This window comes from Solea solea, chromosome 18, assembly GCF_958295425.1.
Source record: "Solea solea chromosome 18, fSolSol10.1, whole genome shotgun sequence".
Taxonomy (NCBI): Eukaryota; Metazoa; Chordata; class Actinopteri; order Pleuronectiformes; family Soleidae; genus Solea; species Solea solea.
In genome coordinates this window covers 17224646-17244281 of record NC_081151.1, presented here as the reverse complement: position 1 = coordinate 17244281, position 19636 = coordinate 17224646, and the positions used below count along the sequence as shown (strand labels likewise).

The following is a 19636-nucleotide window of genomic DNA, read 5'->3' as shown; positions in this document are numbered from 1 at the left end:
AAAAAGAAACCTTGAAAGGGAAAAGACACAACAACAGTCTCAGGCATTTCTCCCAGATTAAGTACAGTCTCTGGGTGACGGAAGCGACAGTTCAACAGCTCCACCTGCAGGCAGTCAATCAAACGCACCACATTATTAACCCACATGTTTGTATTTAAATGCATTTTTCTGCAGGTCACGCTGCACACTGGACTACCCATCCCTGATTTCTACACACCCGGGGAGGCCGATGCGACTGGCTCTGTGTGCTAAAGGCACAACACCCAGTTTGGCTAAAAACCTCTCTCTTTATCCTTTATCCTGCCGGTCCAAAAACTATGATCCCAGCCTCTTCTTCTCCTCTTGTCCCCCTGACCGGCTGACCCCTGGCTCTCTGTATCAGGCCCCATCTAGCGCTAAGCCATGCCTTTATCATGCCTAAACTTCAGACACGTGGACCACCTGCAGAATACTACAGTCTAAAAGGATGATGTTTATGATGGCGATAGCACTCGTACCATGATCATTAGCTGATGGCTAATGGATCTGGAACTGATTGGTCTTGAATGTTATTGTACATTGATTTTAATATGTGTTAAAATATGTTACTCATATTTTTTTTTGGGGGGGGGGGATATGCTTAGTTGCTCTTATGCCAAGAATTAGAAGAGAGTATTTGTATCACTGTCATTTTTGTCCATTAAATATGTACCTACGGCCGGCAGCTAACCGAGCTTAGCTTAGCTTAAGGTCTCAAAATAGCTACCGTGGCTATGTCCAAAGTTCAAACACACCTCTGCCGACAACTTTAAAGGTCATACATTCCACATGCACTCTTGTTTTGGTCGAAAGAGACCGTGAAGAAAACGATAGCCATAGAAACTTGCTTGAGTTTATGTAACAACTACTGCGCAACGCAAGAAACTGACTTATTTGCTCAACCCTCCGTTTTTTCCAACCATGTCAGGAAACTACGGTGGCCTTCGAAGTCCAGAAAAGATGTAAACTTTCTCTTCAGTTTCCGTTTTCTTCTACATTGGTTTAAGTATCAGGTTTATGCGGTTTCAAAATGGGGAAGTCTGTCTGTTCTCGGCTGCTGTTTTAACATGGCGGCACAAAATGGCTGCCTCGATAAAACAAGTCCCTTTTTTTTTTCTTCTTTTTTTTTTAAATAATAGATTCATTTTGCATCAAATAAGTTTATATTATGAACTATTATCATTCAAAACAAAGTCTTTTGTTTCACATATAAAAGGAAAACTACAAAAACCAAAGAACTTATTTAAATTTAAATGGAAACAAACACACAGGTGGTAGGTATTCAATTTGTGCCAATAGGCCCCTAAAATGTTACAATAGACCTTTAATACGGTGGGTGTTTGGTGTCTATTTTCTGATTTTGGCCCAAATTGCTAAGCTAAGCTAACTACCTGCTGTGGCTTCACATTTATTTTACAGGGATCAATACAAAAAGTAGGAAGGTCACTTTTTTCATACCATCGACTCACAGTTCAGTATATTTATTTGTCATCATTATTCTCTTTTATATATATACAAGCACACAAAATATCTTATGTATCATCTGCCACCTGTCATCTCCACTGAAACACCAGGGGGCGCATGAGAGGCCTTGTCTGTGTGAATATGTGTGAGGGAGGGTGGGTTCGGGACGACGTGGACGAGAGCAATAGCCCCCGATTCTCAGCTGCATCGCCGTCGCGCCGTCGTCCTTGTAAATGAGATGCTTTTTTCTTAGTGGCTGAGCTCGCGTGAACCTTCTGTTTCGTTCATAGAAGAAAAACGACAAACAAAACGAAGAAAAACAACAAAAAAAAAAACAGCGTTGGTGTTTAAAGAGCGAGGCCTTCGCGCAGCAGGCAGCCTTTCTTTTCTGCTGTGTCAGGACGTTTGTTTTAATGTATCATAAAAGCAGGTCATTCCTGTGCGTTGGAGTGAGTTGACTGTGAAGCTGCTTGAATACGGTGCTACAGCGGCTCGTTTTCGTTTCGGCTTTTTTTTTTTTTTACCGTAGGCGACTGAATCTTGGTAGTTTTATATGATATTGTTACGGAGATGATATATATCGCAAAGATGTGTATAGCCAAATAAGTTAATGAAGTTTTTCATTGAGGATTTCACAATTTGTTCCTTTATTCGATGTCCTGTTGTTACAGAATGAAAGATGGGAAAAAAATGTAGTTTGTGATAAAAACTAAAGAAACAGTGAATGTCCGACTAAAGCAACAGGAACGGCGACGATGCTCTGGGATTATTTTTGTGTAAATCACATTTAGGCAACAGTGTCCTCAACTGCTAATCTGTACCATTTCTACATTTCTCCAATTTACTCACTAAAACAAAAATACTGTGATGGCTGATGATGATGAGGTGTCACTAGTTATTTCATCATTCAATTCTTCCTCAGGGGGACATGTGTACGTTTTATGAAAGTTTTATGGCATTTCATCCAATTAATTGTTGACATATTTAATTCAAAACCATAAGAGAGTCTCCTGGTGGAACTGCCACCGTTTGTGGTAGTTCTTTGTTTCTCACAGATCTGCACAAATGTCACGCAGTAATCATTTGGAATGTTATTTTTCAATTCGAGGGAACTGTTGCGCATGAAACGTGCACAAAAACCTGTTTCCCTCCGCATCGTCGCCCCTGATACAAACAGTTACGCGTCTAGCATTTTCATACGGTGCTATCATGTGTTTGAGCTTCATGAGTGTGCCTTGTTCCCCCTCTTCAATAACCCAAAACAGTTCTCTGAGACTTTGCTACGAGAGTCAACCTCAACATCTGTGATGCCTGACTTCACCTGCTGCTGCACAGTTTTTTTTTTTTTACCATTTAAAGGGCAAAATTCAACATAATATTTGCAAGTACTGAATAGAATACTACAAAATTTTTACTTTACTCTTTCCCTGGGATGTTTACACTGATTAAGTCATCTTGGACCGACATCACACGGCTTCTCAAATGCCTGAACCCTTTTTACGTGATGTAAAAACTTGTGGCGTGTGCATGTGTGCTTACACGGCGATCGGTTAAACACAGCTATTGCAGCAGCTTTGCACCGGCTTCGGTGCAAGGCTGAGTTCAAGCGTCGACTTATGCAACATTTAATGTTTTTAAAGGTAAAGCCTCTTGTCTGGCCGTAATTATATAAAAAAAAACCACAGTACAATAGCAGCTCGTTCAGCAGTGGGTCACTGACTCAAACACAGTCAAAAACATTACACAACCTGAGATTCTATGGGGAGGGGGGGGGAAATCTACTATAATTTAGCAAAATATTTTATTAAAAGTCCATACAGTATATCCAGACACACACTCATATGTTTCTTTTTAATAGGTGGAAGTGTGTGTTTCCGTGGTGAACACATTAAAGGGTTAAGAAAAAAAAAGTGTGTGATTGTAACCGTTTTTATTTCTAAAACCAGCCAAACACACTGTAACCACATGAAAGACGTGATTCTCTCGCACAGCCTCATCAACACTTATATGAATTATTGAAAACGTACACACAGTCGCTGGGCGACACGAGGTGTTGTATCTTCAAAATGTACATACAGTATGTGCGTGCGCGCGTGTGTGAGTGTGTGTGTGTGTGTGTGTGTGACCTGCATTACAACCATACTTTGAATGGAGGTGGATTGTCATCACTCAATATTATTAGTTACAGTGATACTGAAATATGTCTACGGAGAATTTTATGAATATAAAATGTTACATACATTGTTACGGCTATAATTTTTAAGATGTTTATGTTTATTCTGATTGTTATGATTATATTTGTCAATCATGACCATATTACTGCTAATATTATGATTTCAAGTGTAATATGAGGCTCTGTGTTTTATGTACATGTGAATATTCAATAAAAATAGGTGTCAACAAAGTACTGTCTTGTCCTGGTCATGTCATGCAGATCTCGACAAAATGATCAAATACTCTGGATAAATGTTTAGTTTAAATCACTACATAATGAAGGTTTATCTTATTACCAACAGCAGTGACTTTTTGCATTCATATATGTTGTGTAGTGTCACTCTAAAAATCAATTTCAGCAAAAACATGTTCCATCTGTTCAAACGTATGTGAAACAATAGTTATTTTATCACTTTTAAATAATTAATCCTGTTCAAAAACAGATTTTAAAACCTTTTTTATACTTTGGCTTTCGACCCATTATGAAGCGTTGATTTAGTCTGTTTTATAGTTTTATTTATGACTTGTTTATTTGAAATACTATTTCTCCAGTATTTTACTGTTTATTCTTGGGTTTGTTAGGTCTTATGGTTTGGTTTTATATTGTATTTGTTTTATTGATCTCTGACATACAGCACTTTATTTCAGCTGTTGTTATTTTTAAAGTGTTTTGTAAATAATGTTGGATTGGATTCGACTGGATTCAATAGATTCAGTATGGCCCTAAAATGGCCATGAGTAGCACAACACTGCCATCTGCTGGATCACCAGGAACATTACATCAATGCAAAACAGTGGAAACTGGGTCAGTGATGTTGAACAGTGAGGGAATTTGGATCCAGGTCTTCAGAATTAAAGTTTTATAACATTTTATGTTCTGATGACAAGGGGATGAAAAAATAAGCTTATAATGTATTTGAATTGGTACATTTTTGTACTTAAAGTTCTGAGTGTCAGTATTTAGCACTGTTTTTAGACAAAGACAAGTGGAAGAAAAAGCATCACTGAAATTATCGAAACAATGAGTTATATAGTATTTAGCATGTGTGTGCAAATTATTATTATTGTTATTATTATTATTATAATTATTATTACATATTATTATTATTATGTATTGCTAATAAAACTAACACTGACTGACCAACATAATACTATCAATATTTTTTTTCTAAATGTGGGAGGTCATTGATTGATTGATTGATTCTGTACTTGCTGCCATGTACATAATACCACACCATTTAGTTTGAAAAAAAATGCTTTTGAATAATGTTTGTCAATATTTATGAGTAATAATATTCAATAACTACGCAAACTTTCTGTACACTTCACTGCTGCCATGCACATAATACTACAAAAATACACATGGTGTAGGCACTCTTACCTCACAAGGTTATCATAATATTTATAAAAACATATTTCCATGAACCTAATTGTATTTATTACATTTAAGTATACTAGTTTACAGTAAGACTAAATCATTCTAATGCATAATAATAAAAATAGTTTTAGCTTGTTCCTTCTTGTTAAATGTAACATAACAATCTGTGACACATACGTGATCATGAAACGAATGGAGTAGTTTATAGCTGCAACTAACGATTATTTTCATAATCGACTAATCTGTCGATTATTTTGTCGATTAATCGTTTGGTCCATAAAATTTTGATCAGTGTTCGTCAAACCTGGAAATTATGAAATGTCTTGTTTTGTCCAGAAACCAAAATGATTCACTTCAATCTTGTTTTAATCGTGAAAAAAGCTTCAGACCGATTAATCAATTATCAAAATAGTTGTCGATTAAGTTAGTAATCGATTAATAATCGATTAATTGTTTCAGCTCTACAGTAGTTTGCAGACGTGCTGCAGCTCAGCAGAGGCAGGACAGGTAAAACCCCTCCCTCCCTCCCTCCTGCTCTCACCCAATCAGCAGCAGCGGGAGGCGGAGACTCCTGAGAGGACAAGTGTGCTGTTGTTTCCTGTGTCAACTTCACTCCAGCAGCTGCTGCTCCTCACCACCGTCACCATCACCGACCTCGGCACCGACCTCGGCACCGACCCCTGAACCCAGCAATGGCGACTCCTCTCACCGACCAGGAGAAGCGCAAGCAGATCAGCATCAGAGGCATCGTGGGCGTGGAGAACGTGGCCGAGCTGAAGAAGGGCTTCAACCGACACCTGCACTTCACTCTGGTCAAAGACAGGAACATCGCAACGCCCAGGGATTATTACTTTGCCCTGGCGCACACTGTGAGGGATCACCTGGTGGGGAGATGGATCAGAACACAGCAGTTTTACTATGAGGCAGACCCAAAGGTAAAGAAAAAGTTGTGTTTGTGTGTGTGTCTGTTGCACAAAACTCTCCAAGCTGTGAGTCACTGTGTCCTGTTTACACTGTGCTTTTTTTGCAGGAGAAAAAAAATATTTTTTACTTATACAAATAACAAATAAATCCCCTCCACACATACTTGTTTGTACTAATCTCACATCTATTTATGTGTAAACATGTTTGTTTACCTTTTTTTTTCTTCCATCCAGAGGGTGTATTATCTGTCCCTGGAGTTCTACATGGGCAGGACGCTGCAAAACACCATGATCAACCTGGGGCTGCAGAACGCCTGCGATGAAGCCATCTACCAGGTCGGACAGGAAAGAGAAGCTGTAACATGACACAACAACAACTGACGCTCTTGTGGTGACCTTTTTTTTCTTCTTCATATAATGTGTGTGTGTGTGTGTGTACTGTAGCTCGGCCTGGACATGGAGGAGCTGGAGGAAATGGAGGAGGATGCCGGTCTGGGGAATGGAGGTCTTGGCAGACTGGCAGGTAAAATGGCTGCAAGTGTGCGAATCTGAAAGGGGGAAAACAAACAGAGAGGAAGTAGGAGTTTCCTTCATGCAAACACAAACCTTGCTCATATATTAAAAGTCATTTGTTCCTACTCTTCTGCCAGTATAGTCACTACAGCCACTTCAGTTTATGTTGGCACTTGTCCATTAAATTCCTCTGCCTGCACAAACGGACATGTGAAGAAACTCGCAGCCACAGAGAACGTTGCAACATGTTGACTGTTTGTAAATGTGCAAATAAACAGTGAACTTCCCCCCCCCCTTGTATCTGCAGGAACTAACGCTTCACTGTACTCTGCCTTTTTAACCCTTCACCACACACAGCATGCTTCCTGGATTCAATGGCCACCTTGGGTCTGGCGGCGTACGGTTATGGGATTCGATATGAATATGGAATCTTTAACCAGAAGATAAGAGACGGCTGGCAGGTACGCGTGTCTTCTACACACTTCTTCTAATCTTATCTACTCCACCCCCCCACCCCCCCTTTAAATTTTTGTGGCAAAGATTTCTCTGCACAAACAGTGAAGAAAATCTGCTCTTATCTTTAACTTTGGAACGCCGGGTTCCTCCTTGTTCTCGCTGCCGGCGGGTCAAAGATAAAATGGGGCCAAAGTGGACGTGAATTGGGTCCGAATACATCACAGGGCTAAACATTAACCGTGACGCGGGGTAAACATGCACCAGAAACCGTGCACAGTGTGTGTTTGCGCCGAGGTTGATGACCACGGACGGTTTAAACCTGCTCCTTGTGAACTGTTCATGTACATTTTAGTGTCTTGCTCAATGTTGTCTTTTTTTTTCTCTATGTTTTTCATTGCACTGTACTGACTCTCTGCAGGTGGAGGAGGCAGATGATTGGCTGAGACATGGAAACCCCTGGGAGAAAGCGCGTCCCGAGTACATGCTGCCCGTTCACTTCTATGGACGAGTGGAGGAGACCAAAGAAGGCCCCAAATGGGTCAACACTCAGGTACATAGAGCATGTTGTATTCAGGCTGCCCGGACCCTCTAAAGCAGTCTTGTATAAAGTACCTAAAAGGGATACTTGAAGTTGAACTCACTTTTTATAATAAGTAAAAGACTTAAAGTGTAAGTCATTTACTATACTTAAGTATCAAAAGTAATTCTCTGATATAAAATGTTCTTAAGTTTTAGAAGTAAAAGTAATAAAAACTTTAGTAAAGACTCTACTAGTCTTTATATGTGTCCTTGAGCCACTTACCCTTAACTCCATGTTGAAGCATGTGAATGGATATGAAAGATCATCTTTACCAACTCTTTTTCTTCTTCTAATTTTATTTGGTAGTAACGAGTGACAAAGATAGTCAGAGGAAATGTAGTGGGGTAAAAGTTGCTAGAAATATAAGTAAAGTACAGATATGTGAATTTTTCACTTAAATACAGTCACAAAGTGCAACACTGCTCTAAAGTGATGATACTTTTAAATTTAATTCTTTAAAATTTGTACAAGGTGGGGTGTTTGATGGGCTAGTGTAGTTTTAAGTCTTAGGTATTTAAGGGTATTTATTTATTAATTCTTGTTTTAATGGGTGTAAGGTTTCCTTTAACTTCATTTAAGCACTTTGGGACAACAAAGTTTTAAATGTGCCATGTAAATAAATGTGACCTTGACCTTGACCTAGTTTCCAAATGGGGCAGTACGGGGGTGCAGCGGTTGGCATGGTGCCTCACAGCGAGAAAGTTTTTTTCGTCAGACCTGGGCCTTTCTGTGGGAATTTGCACATGCAGTGCATATTTTAGAAATCTTTCAAAATTGAGTTTGAAACGGAAAACTCATCTTTTCTTTTTCTAATGGTTACAAACATATTTGGTGTTACAGCAGCATGAGAAGAGCGTCTTAAGCCTTTTGGATAAAAGGTGAAACATCTTTAACAATAACACACCTAAAGACACAACTAACATCTTTATGCACTCTTAAAAATGTTTGTTAGGATATTACAATATTGGTTTAATAGTGTTTTTAGTGATTTAAATATATTTAATATGTCTTTGTTTTTGGTATTTAATATGATTGGATTTGGGCATCATGCATTATTTATGTCAGATGACTGGTAAGGGACCAGAATGCACCTGGGTGGACCTATATGTTGTTTTTTTTGGACAATAAACCACACACAACTATGAAATTTAGATTTGTGTCAAACGCAAAACAGTCGCAAACAAAATTCCGATCATTGCAAACAAATAAAATACAATCATTTTGAATGATTGAATCGATATTTTATTGGCAACCTGTGTATTGAAATTGTGTGTTTGCTTAATTCATAAAGTTCCGTTTGCTTCATGAAAAGTATTGTTTCGTAATCCGTGTTCCCTCTGCGTGACTCAGTGTTTTCACTTCTCTCTGCTCTCAGGTGGTGCTGGCGATGCCGTACGACACACCCATCCCTGGCTACATGAACAACACTGTCAACACCATGAGGCTGTGGTCTGCACGCGCTCCCAATGACTTCAACCTGAGTGACTGTGAGTCCTGAAGCCACTTGTAATCATAATTCTAAGGAAAGGATGATCTAAAATTGATAGAAACTGAGTGACATGATGTGTTGATAAAGACATCAGTGCGACCAAATTGTCGACTCAATTGTCTGTAGTTAATGTTGGAGATTACATCGAGGCTGTGCTGGACAGAAATCTGGCAGAGAACATCTCCCGTGTGCTTTACCCCAACGACAATGTAAGTTCAATTTTTTTGACTTGTATGAGCAGACTATGCATAATAGTATTGGGCCTGCAATCAAATTAAGCAGAACTTTCAGCCTCTTAAATGTAAATATTTTCTATCATGTCATTTTGCACATCAAGTTCCATATTTGCCCATTGTTGGTCATATTTGCACTTCATTATTCATATTTCCTGTTACATTTTTATCTATATCTTTATTGTCTAGATAGATTTTTATTATTTATTATTTCACTATGTTTACTTATTGGCTGCTACCGGGACCTCGGTAGCAGCCAATTGGCGTGTAAGTGTGTCGACTGGAATGACAATAAAAGCTCTTTGACTCTTTGAAACATTTAAAATTCAGCAATTTTATTTTGTGGACAAAAAAAGACACTTAAGATCTATTAAAGGAATACTTCACCGATTAGCATTTAGCTTTGTTTTACTAGAACAGGGGTAGTATTTTGGAAAAGTTGTGCTTCCCAACCTGAGTTCCACACTTTTTACACCCACTCGTATGTAAATGTAACAACAGTGTCCGCCATCTTTGCTAACGGATGTGAAATGAAAACAAAATTCCTTCTAACGGGGCATTAAATGAACCGCCTCAGCTACAAATACATTTAAACCTGTTAGCGTAACTGTTAGCAAAGATGGCGGACACTGTTTACATTCTGGGAATAAGGTCCCGTCCCCCTACGAGTGGGTCTAAAAAGTGCGGAATTAGCGTTGCAGTTTCAAGCTTCGGTGTCACTGGTGGGCACGTAACAAAGAAAAGAATGAGGATATTTCTTGACTCAGGGGAACTCAGGTATTTTTCAAAAATACTACCCCTGTTCTAGTAAAACAAAGCTAAATGCTAAACTAAGAGGAAACTGAGGTTTATACTACCCCTGTTCTAGTAATGCTAAATGCAAACCGTTACTTTAAGTTAAACAATTTTTTTTCCGATATTTGTAATACTTAAACTGTTAGATTCTATCATAAAATGAAATATTCCTTTAAATTTGACATTTTATGGACCAAAACACTCATCATTCCATCAAGAAAGTAATTGGGACTTATTCAAATAATAAAGTATAAGTTGCAGCTGTCATATCTTTACTTACATTTACATGTGGACAATAGAGAAACAGCCAAAGTACATTTTTTGGAATAAAAATTGCTATAAGCTCTTATTCTGGTTAAGTTGTTCAGAAAATGCTCCTATTATTGTTCAATTCCATCGACCTAAAATCAAAGACTGAACCTTCTCCTGTGTCTCTGTTTTGTTGCAGTTCTTTGAAGGAAAAGAGCTTCGTCTGAAGCAGGAATATTTCGTGGTGGCCGCCACGCTTCAGGACATCATCCGCCGCTTCAAGACCACGAAGAAAGGCACGCCCGCTCGCACGTCCTTCAAGAACTTCCCTGACAAGGTACGCTTCTGTCAAAGTGTCTCAGGGGAAGTGGGTTTTATTACAACAATTTATTTCCTCACTCTGACCAGTAGCACGGTGCCAATTTCAACATATTCACTGCTTTTCCTTCCTGAGTTTAGTTGCCTCCATCTTGTATGTAACATGTATGCAAACTAGAGATGAGCAAAGATGAGCAGCTTAAGTGACAGACAAACCGACAGCAAGTCTTTGAATTTATGACAATCCCATTTTTCCTAGTATTTCTCTCCTTTCTCCTTTTTGAAGTCGCAGTGTAAAAGTCTGTGAATGTGTAAATCTTGTGGAGTGAGTTTATAATATTTATAAGGAGCTTCAAGGTGGGAGGGTGCGGCTGAAGCCGATTTGGTAAGTTTATAGCTGGGTTTCTGTTTATGTCAAGTGGCTTCATTATTCTTCATAAAGAAGCTACAAACCTGTAAATCACATGACACAAAGCATCAACATTGAGTAAATCCCTATTTTGAATTATGTTACAGAACAAAGTGATTCCTAGATTCTCAAACTTTCTATATGGGGACCCACTTTTATAAAGATGGTAAACAGTTATGACTCAAATCACAATATAAACTGTCATAAAAGCAAATAAGTGCATAATGTAGGGGTTTGCATTTGCAGCCATGTTTGTAACACCTAATATAATTTTTACTTCATTCAAACTTCATTTTATGCATCTTATTTAACCCTTCAAACACAGAGCATTTAGGCTGTGTGTATATATATATATATATATATATATATACATATATATATTTATATACATATGTGTGTATATGTGTATGTATGTATGTATGTATATATATATATATATATATATATATATAAAATCAACCAGAAAAAAATAGAGAACCTCAGAAAGATGATTATGTGAAGTCACCTGTGTTTTCCAGTGTGCCATCCAGCTGAACGACACTCATCCAGCCATGGCCATCCCAGAGCTGATGAGGATCTTTGTGGACATTGAGAAACTCGACTGGGACACGGTGAGAGGCTGGAATTAAGGTCCAGAAATAAAATGAATGCAGGCCGATGTTTCAATTTGTCTAAATTCGAGTCTCATCAGCGTCCGCCTTGTTTTCTCTCTGTTTATCTTAACATTGAATGAGACAAACACTAGACTCCACTCTCTCGTCTCTGCAGGCCTGGGATCTCACCAGACGCACCTTCGCCTACACCAACCACACGGTTCTCCCTGAGGCTCTGGAGCGATGGCCTGTTCACCTGCTGGAGACACTTCTGCCGCGACACCTGCAGATCATCTACAAGATCAACCAGAGCCACCTCGATGTACGTACCGATGCTTTATTTTGCTGCTGTGACTTCATCTCAATCCTGTACTTTAGTATTTAAATGTTTACTTTCTATGTCATATTATGCTTATTCTTTCAATTTGCATTTTTATTTGTTCATTTTATATATATATATATATATATATATATAAAAAGAACAAATAAAAATGCATATATATATATGTGTACAAAATCATTGCTTATTTAATTGTTTGTTTTGATTTTTTTTTTCTGCTATTACAAGTGAATTTATCTATATTTTAAACTTTTTACTTGTAGTTCTGCTCTAAGCGTTCGTCATGTGTCATGTGATTTTACTTTATGTACAGTGCTTAACAATTTTTTTTAGATTTAGACCACCAAAAAAAAATCATCTGTCATCTATCCATCATTTAGCCAGGAAGGTCCCATTGAGATTATTATAATAATAATAATAATAATAATAATGATACTAATAATAATAATACGTATAATTTGCCATTTTCCTCTTTTTGTATAACATTAAAGTTGAAAATTCATGGATAACAATAATAATTCTATTTTAGCATTAAAAAATATATAATTTTGGTGAAAGAGTTTCTATATACTGGTGAATTAACCATTACAACCCATAAATAAATATTTTGATAATTACCAATGCTGTTTATTTAGAGAAACTGTGGCTTTGGGTGGTGGTCTATAAGCACTGTCCATGTTTCCACTCTTTAAAGTTCCATTTTAATGTTTGCATCTTTGTGTAAAGCACATTAAAAGAGCAAATGAATGGGAGACTGATATCAACGAACCACATCAGTGATTTATGACTTGACTTTGTGACTCTGCAGAAAATCGCAACCCTTTTCCCCAAAGACATGGCCAAAATTAGGAAAATGTCTCTGATTGAGGAGGACGGCTGCAAGAGAGTGAACATGGCTCACCTGTGCATCGTAGGCTCTCACGCCGTGAACGGAGTCGCCGAGATACACTCCAAGATCATCAAGACTGACGTGTGAGCCTCACACACACCTTTTTAAAAAACACACAGCTGTGTGCAAAGCAATAGACACACTGAAAAAGTCAAATACAGCAAATAAAAGCTCTTCAGAAACATTTTAAGATGCATATATCGGCATGTAGCTGTAGTTTTTACGTGCCGAATCACTGCCAGATTCTTCCTTAGTGACTGAAATGATATCGGCAGTTGATGATATCGGTTTCCATGAAACAAATCAAAGCGAAACTTAAAGCTGAGCACAGTAGAAAACTGTTTACCCCTAGTATAATGGCAGGTGCCCTCAAATAACCCAGGCAAATATAAGAAATAAAATACTGCCCCCTCGTGGTTGGGGGGAAAATCTCACAAATAAAAATGAGACATGGCTCAATAGAAATTCAGGTTCCAGGGTACCGCAGCCCAGCACTGTAAATTAGGGGAATAAAAGGATAAACAGTAAAACACACATGAATATAGAAAAATGTTATGTAATGTATATGTAAAAAAAAACAAAAAAACAATAAGGTACAAAATATGGAATAGCGATATCAATACAAATAGTGTAGACGCAAGTATGAATATGTGCAGATATGGGTATAAATATGAAAGAAAAAGACATAAATATGAACATGTAAAATATTTATTGTGCATATGCAACTCATTTTATTCTTTAAAAATGCATAGAAAGCAGGACGACAAAACTCTTCAAAAATTCAACGATTTTATTTTGTGGACAAAACAAGACACTTGAGAACTATTAAAGGAATACTTCATCGATTTGCATTTAGCTTTGTATTACTAGAATAATGGTAGTATTTTTGAAAGATTGTGCTTCTCAACCTCCCCTGAGAGAAATATCTTCAATCTTTTTTTATTACGTGCCCACCAGTGAAACTTGGTCCGAGCCTTGCTAATGCTAATTATAGCATTATAAGCCTTGCTAATGCTAATTAGATAGATAGATAGATAGATAGATAGTCAGCTACCAACCTAAATTAATAGAAAGATGCTAGTTAGCTAGCTAGTTACCGAGCTACAGACAGACAGAAGCTAGATAGATTGATAGATAGATAGATAGATAGATAGTCAGCTACCAACCTAAATTAATAGAAAGATGCTAGTTAGCTAGCTAGTTACCGAGCTATAGATAGATAGATAGTTAGTCAGCTACCAACCGAAATTAATAGAAAGATGCTAGTTAGCTAGCTAGTTACCGAGCGATAGATAGATAGATAGATAGATAGATAGATAGATAGATAGATAGATAGATAGATAGATAGATAGATAGATAGATAGATAGATAGATAATATATTAAACTGTTAGGCTAACAGGAATTTTGCTTTTCCATTTTCCTTCTGCAGATTTCGTGATTTCAGTGACCTGGAACCGGACAAGTTTCAGAACAAAACCAACGGCATCACTCCGAGACGCTGGCTGCTGCTCTGTAATCCTGGACTGGCGGAGCTCATCGCTGAGGTCTGTTCCAGTTGCTGTAGCAACAAACACAAAAAGTGCCAAGACACACAGTGCTTTTTTTTTTTTAAGTGTTGTAAACACCCAGCATTTGTTGTGTACACATTTCCGTCTGTTTCAGGCCATCGGGGAGGATTACGTCAAGGACCTGAGTCAGCTTCAGAAGCTGAATGACTTTGTGGAGGATGCTGCGTTCATCCGTGACGTCTCTAAAGTGAAACAGGTAAAAATCTGTCTGTCTGTCTGTCTGTCTGTCTGCCGTTTGATTCTTCACACATTTTGTTTTCTGTAAACTTGATAAAAGTCAATCTAAGTCACGAAAACTTTTATTTTAGTTTTTAGTTTATATGTGTGTAATTGTGTGTGTAATTCTGTGTGTAATTGTAGTGCAGACGTTATTGTTCAGTAACAGATTACTTAAGTCAAACCATTTTCTATTTCTATTATTTGTAATAATTAAATTGTTAGATTCTATCATAAAATTGTATTCACAATGGGCCCAAAAGACGGACATCAATTATTATTAGAATAAAACAACATATACAAGAAACATAAAAAAAATAAAGTAAAAGTAAACGAAAGAACTGACATGAAATCGTGATTTTTCTAGATGATTTAATGAACTTTTTTCTCATTATCAAATCTTTTTTGGTTCGGTAATCTTTGCTCACTGCTTCAACGATCATTGTAGGTAACTTATTCCTCATTGTAATTGCTCTATGGTTCAAGGTTTTATGTTTGGCCAGATATCCAAGTTGTCATGCAACATAATCGATGCCACTGCAGTAATAAACAAGGAAAAAAAAAAAACAAAGGAAAAACCACCACCGACCAACCTGTTTTCCCTGCGTGTCTGTGCCATTCAGCATTTTAACATTTGTGTTCATGTTCACGCAGGCCGCGCCTGTTCTTCAGCGGCGTTATCGCACAGGGCCCATGCTGCCAAGTTGGACATAGTTCCTCACCCTCCTGTTCTCTTTTGTTTTTGCTCTACAGGACAACAAGGCCAAGTTTGCCCAGTACCTGGAGACGGAGTACAGGGTGAACATAAACCCGGCCTCCATGTTTGACGTCCATGTGAAGAGAATCCACGAGTACAAGCGGCAGCTGCTCAACTGCCTGCACATCATCGCCATGTACAACCGTATGTGAAGACACTTTGTGTTTGATAGCACAGTCGGACATGTCCCGACATGAAAAATTCCTAAACCCGACTTGTGCTTTGAGCAAGTTCATACAAATTAAATTCAAAATTTTCCATGAGATCACGTGACTGATAAACCTGAGAGCAGGTTTATCAGCAGTTTACATGAATAATGGCTTTACTTGCGTTAAAGGTATAGTATAAAACATTTCTGTTGCACATGGGAGTAGCTTTAGATCTGCCTGCATCTGCAGCACTGTTGTGCCGCTTTTCCACTACATGGTCCCGGCAAGATTCAAACCGAGCTATGCCGAACTGTAGATCAATCAAAAAGACTTAAAAATCCGCGTGGTGGAAAAACGGCATCATATTCCCACCCATACATAAAAATGTAAAACATTTCTGTTGCACATGGGATCAGCTTAAGATCTTGCCTGCATCTGCAGCACTTTCAGATACATGGATAGACTGTATAACCAGTGGGGATCTGCACCATTATTATCAGCAGCAACACCAGCAAATGTTGAACATGTGTTAATTTAATGATTAAATGTGAAGTTGTCATTTTAGATTTAAACATGAGCTTGAGTTGGAGATTGATCATGTGCAGATCTGTCTACATTTATTTATTTTTTTATTTTTTAATAATCAAATATTATTTGATTTAGAACTCACAAAATTGTACGTATGTAGTCATGAAAACATGTGGGAATAGCATAACAACAGTCTGAGCCAGGGCGATTATGGGCCGCCACATATCCATCAAAACATCTAAATTTTTTAATAGGGATGTATGATATTATTATCTATATTGGCTTTAAAATATGTTACCGATAGACTGAAGAAGCTGCTACGACCTTGACTTGATATATATTTTTTTTTGCATAATGAAGAAAATCTATTACATTACAGAAGAGACTAAATGACCTCTGGTCGCAGGTTAAAAAATGCGTGTGTTTATGTTTTGATATCGGTTATCAGCTCAATCACTCCTGATATATCAGCTATAAGTCCAATATTGTGTATCCCTATTAAAATATTATAGAATATTAAATATTTTTTTATAATATTATACAACTCAAGAAAACGTAATAACTAGTCATTAATGTCCTCTGCAAATTTATTCCAGATCAGAAAACACTGGTGAATTTCAGACTCTTCTTAAAAACTCTAATAGTAATGAAGAAATTTCCTCTCGCAAAAGGCATGTCCAACCTGAAACGGGTTAAAACATCGATTCAAAGTCCTGATTGCACATCGCACTTGGTTTTTCTGCCATAATTTCATCACTTCTAACTAATCCCTGTTTTTTTTTCTCTTCGTTTTGGTTCAAAGGCATCCGAACAAATCCCACTGCGCCGTTTGTGCCACGGACAGTGATCATCGGCGGGAAGGTACCAAAGCGAACGCGAGCGACAGATGCAGATACATGTGTTGTTGTGTCTGTTTCATCCAGTAAAGTCGTGCACTGTTGCCCTCTACAGGCTGCTCCGGGGTATCACATGGCCAAAATGATCATCAAGCTGATCACATCGGTGGCTGACGTGGTGAACAACGACCCGGTGGTGGGGAACAAGCTGAAGGTCATCTTCCTGGAGAACTACCGAGTGTCTCTCGCAGAAAAAGGTAACACACACACACACACAGAGAAGACTGTGACATTTTTATGAAAGGCCACAACAACAGGAGCCTTAAATTGAAACAAATGTCTGTTAGATTCAAACCATTGGGCCTGAAATCAGCATTTTCTTGTGTGAAACTAACCGTTCACTCTCCCACACCAAAGTCCATAGAGAAAATCAATGATTTTAACATCACAGCACACAGGAGTAGGTAAATGTTATGTTATTTTGTGACGTCAGTGCTTGAAATCCTTTGTTCACATTCACCTCAGTAACACACACTGACCACACGAGGCAGCAGTAGACCAGCAGCTTCCTCCCCCGCAAGCTAAAATCGAAACAGGTTGAAAAAACAAGGAAATGTGCAAATTCTACTGTTGAAAAAACTTGGTAGTTCATCGGTTTGACGGTGTATAGGTATAAATGCTTCTTGTCCCCGCCCACCCATGTGCTGCCGCTGCATACACATGAGTGCTCCCTCAATTAGTTTTGCGTGACGGACTGTTTTCAGATGAAGTATGAGACGCTAACGGCTGTATTTCTTTCTCTTCAGTGATTCCTGCGACAGATCTGTCGGAGCAGATCTCCACCGCTGGCACTGAAGCCTCAGGAACGGGAAACATGAAGTTCATGCTGAACGGAGCGCTGACCATCGGCACCATGGACGGAGCCAACGTGGAGATGGCCGAGGAAGCCGGAGAGGAGAACCTGTTCATCTTCGGCATGAGGGTGGAGGACGTGGCTGAGATGGACAAACAGGGGTGAAGAAATCTCCCTTTTTTTTCTTTTCTTCTTTTTTTTGGGTTGCTAATGCAAACCTTTCCCTTTCCTTCTTTTGTCAGATACGACGCCATGACGTACTACAAGAAGATCCCTGTGCTGAAACAAGTGATGGACCAGATCATGAGCGGCTTTTTCAGCCCCAAAAATCCGGAGCTTTTCAAAGACCTCACAAACATGCTCTTAAAACATGACCGGTGAGCAACATGAACGCAAATACTTCAGTTTCTTTTGTGATAGATCTTCAAATGATGGAAGTCTCTTTTTTTAGTTTGTCTCTGAGCTCAAAGTTTCAGATTTAACAGTTGTATTCTCTCTTGTCTGTCTCCAGTTTCAAAGTGTTTGCAGACTTTGAAGACTATATGCAATGTCAAGAGAGAGTCAGCCAACTCTATCAGGTAAAATCTGCCTTCTTTCTTTTATAAAATTCTTTGTTTTCCTCCAAAATTTTATGGAATTAAAATTTAGTTTATTCATTATTGTTCATTGCAAATACTGTGTGTAATTGTAGTGCAGACATTAAATGTTGTTTGGAGAGACAGACCATTATTGTTCAGTTGTTAAACCGTTTATTTGTAATAATTAATCTTTTTGATTTTTATCATAAAATTGGCTCAGTACTGTATACAGTATGGGCCCAAAAAATTGGCATCAATTATCCACCTTTTTATTTTATTTTTCAGTTACTTTTATAGTAATATTTATAAGGTATTTTAACACCTCAGCCTCAAAATGTCTGTCACAATGTTTTTGCTTATTTTAAACATAAAGGGGCCATTCTCTTCCAGAATAACTTTCAATATCTGGCAGTTATTTACAATTTACTGCATGTTAAAATAGCGTATTGACAATTTAAAATGAAGAAAAACTCAACTTGAACACCAGATTTTGTGTGTTAAATTTGACATTTAAACAGTATAACACACATATCTCAATTTCCAAAAACGTTACCGTAATAACCACATAATGCTTTCAGAAACCGCTGCGTAATTACGGTAATGCAAAGTGCACTTGCGTGAATGCGCTCGGCGATTAAAGGGTTAAAGAACAGTTCATGGCCTAAATAAAGCACTAATATCAGGAACTTATAGTTATAGCAGAAGTTACACGATATGAGGATTATAAATATAGTATAAAAAAAATGTTTTATTTCCTCTGAAAGAATCCAAACGAGTGGACAAAGATGGTGATCAAGAACATCGCAGCGACGGGGAAGTTCTCCAGTGACCGCACCATCACCGAGTACGCCACCGAGGTGTGGGGCGTCGAGCCCACCGACCTGAAAATCCCGCCGCCCAACGAGCCGCGAGAGGCCATCGAGGAAACGGTCCGAGCGCTGAAGAAAATGTGAGATTGTTTAAAAAAAAAAAAAACAAGCCTGCCTTCATGTTTACGAACATTACTCAGATTTCCAAGCACTTGAAACCACACCTGCACATTTGTGTTTGTTTGTTTCGTCACTTAAACACCTTTCATCGTCACCCAACGAAGCACTGGGCACTGAAACTTGTCTGTTACAGTCCATGCCGAGCAGCAAACCAACGAGGTTGACTACTTTCAGATGATTCGCTCAAATTCAAACGGGGCAGGAGGGGAGGGGAGATGGGGTTGGGGGGGAGGGGCTTTCTACAGTTGAGGAATTCAGTGGGTCACAGTCGCGGAGCAGCTGACTCGGCTGAATTTCGGG

General features: G+C 38.3%; 2 protein-coding genes across 3 annotated transcripts in view; both read left to right on the top strand.

Annotated features, from left to right (window-relative positions):
* Nucleotides 1–3207, top strand: part of trim9 (tripartite motif containing 9) — a 44189-nt gene extending 40982 nt beyond the window's left edge. For both annotated transcript variants that reach the window (XM_058615601.1, XM_058615600.1), the window contains one exon: nucleotides 175–3207. In XM_058615601.1, coding sequence (XP_058471584.1) covers nucleotides 175–252 — 78 coding nt within the window. In that variant the 3' untranslated portion in view covers nucleotides 253–3207. The remainder of the gene's footprint in view (nucleotides 1–174) is intronic.
* A 2459-nt stretch (nucleotides 3208–5666) lies between these two features.
* pygl (phosphorylase, glycogen, liver) lies at nucleotides 5667–19325 on the top strand. The gene is made up of 20 exons (XM_058614529.1): nucleotides 5667–6009; nucleotides 6232–6333; nucleotides 6442–6520; nucleotides 6868–6971; nucleotides 7385–7516; nucleotides 8922–9033; nucleotides 9162–9244; nucleotides 10512–10649; nucleotides 11558–11650; nucleotides 11808–11954; nucleotides 12781–12944; nucleotides 14292–14406; nucleotides 14525–14626; nucleotides 15400–15547; nucleotides 16883–16941; nucleotides 17032–17173; nucleotides 17723–17930; nucleotides 18012–18146; nucleotides 18281–18347; nucleotides 19112–19325. Exons 1-20 carry the CDS (start codon nucleotides 5767–5769, stop codon nucleotides 19298–19300), a joined length of 2562 nt encoding a protein of 853 aa, XP_058470512.1. The 5' UTR covers nucleotides 5667–5766; the 3' UTR covers nucleotides 19301–19325.
* The last annotated feature ends 311 nt before the right edge of the window (nucleotides 19326–19636 follow it).

What these genes read in the sequence shown, in the direction of transcription:
- pygl (XM_058614529.1), top strand. Translation starts at nt 5,767, where the DNA reads ATGGCGACTCCTCTCACCGACCAGGAGAAGCGCAAGCAGATCAGCATC. An exon ending in TGACTTCAACCTGAGTGACT is followed by an intron (nt 9,034 to 9,161) that starts GTGAGTCCTGAA and finishes AATTGTCTGTAG; the next exon opens with TTAATGTTGGAGATTACATC. An exon ending in TGCTTTACCCCAACGACAAT is followed by an intron (nt 9,245 to 10,511) that starts GTAAGTTCAATT and finishes GTTTTGTTGCAG; the next exon opens with TTCTTTGAAGGAAAAGAGCT.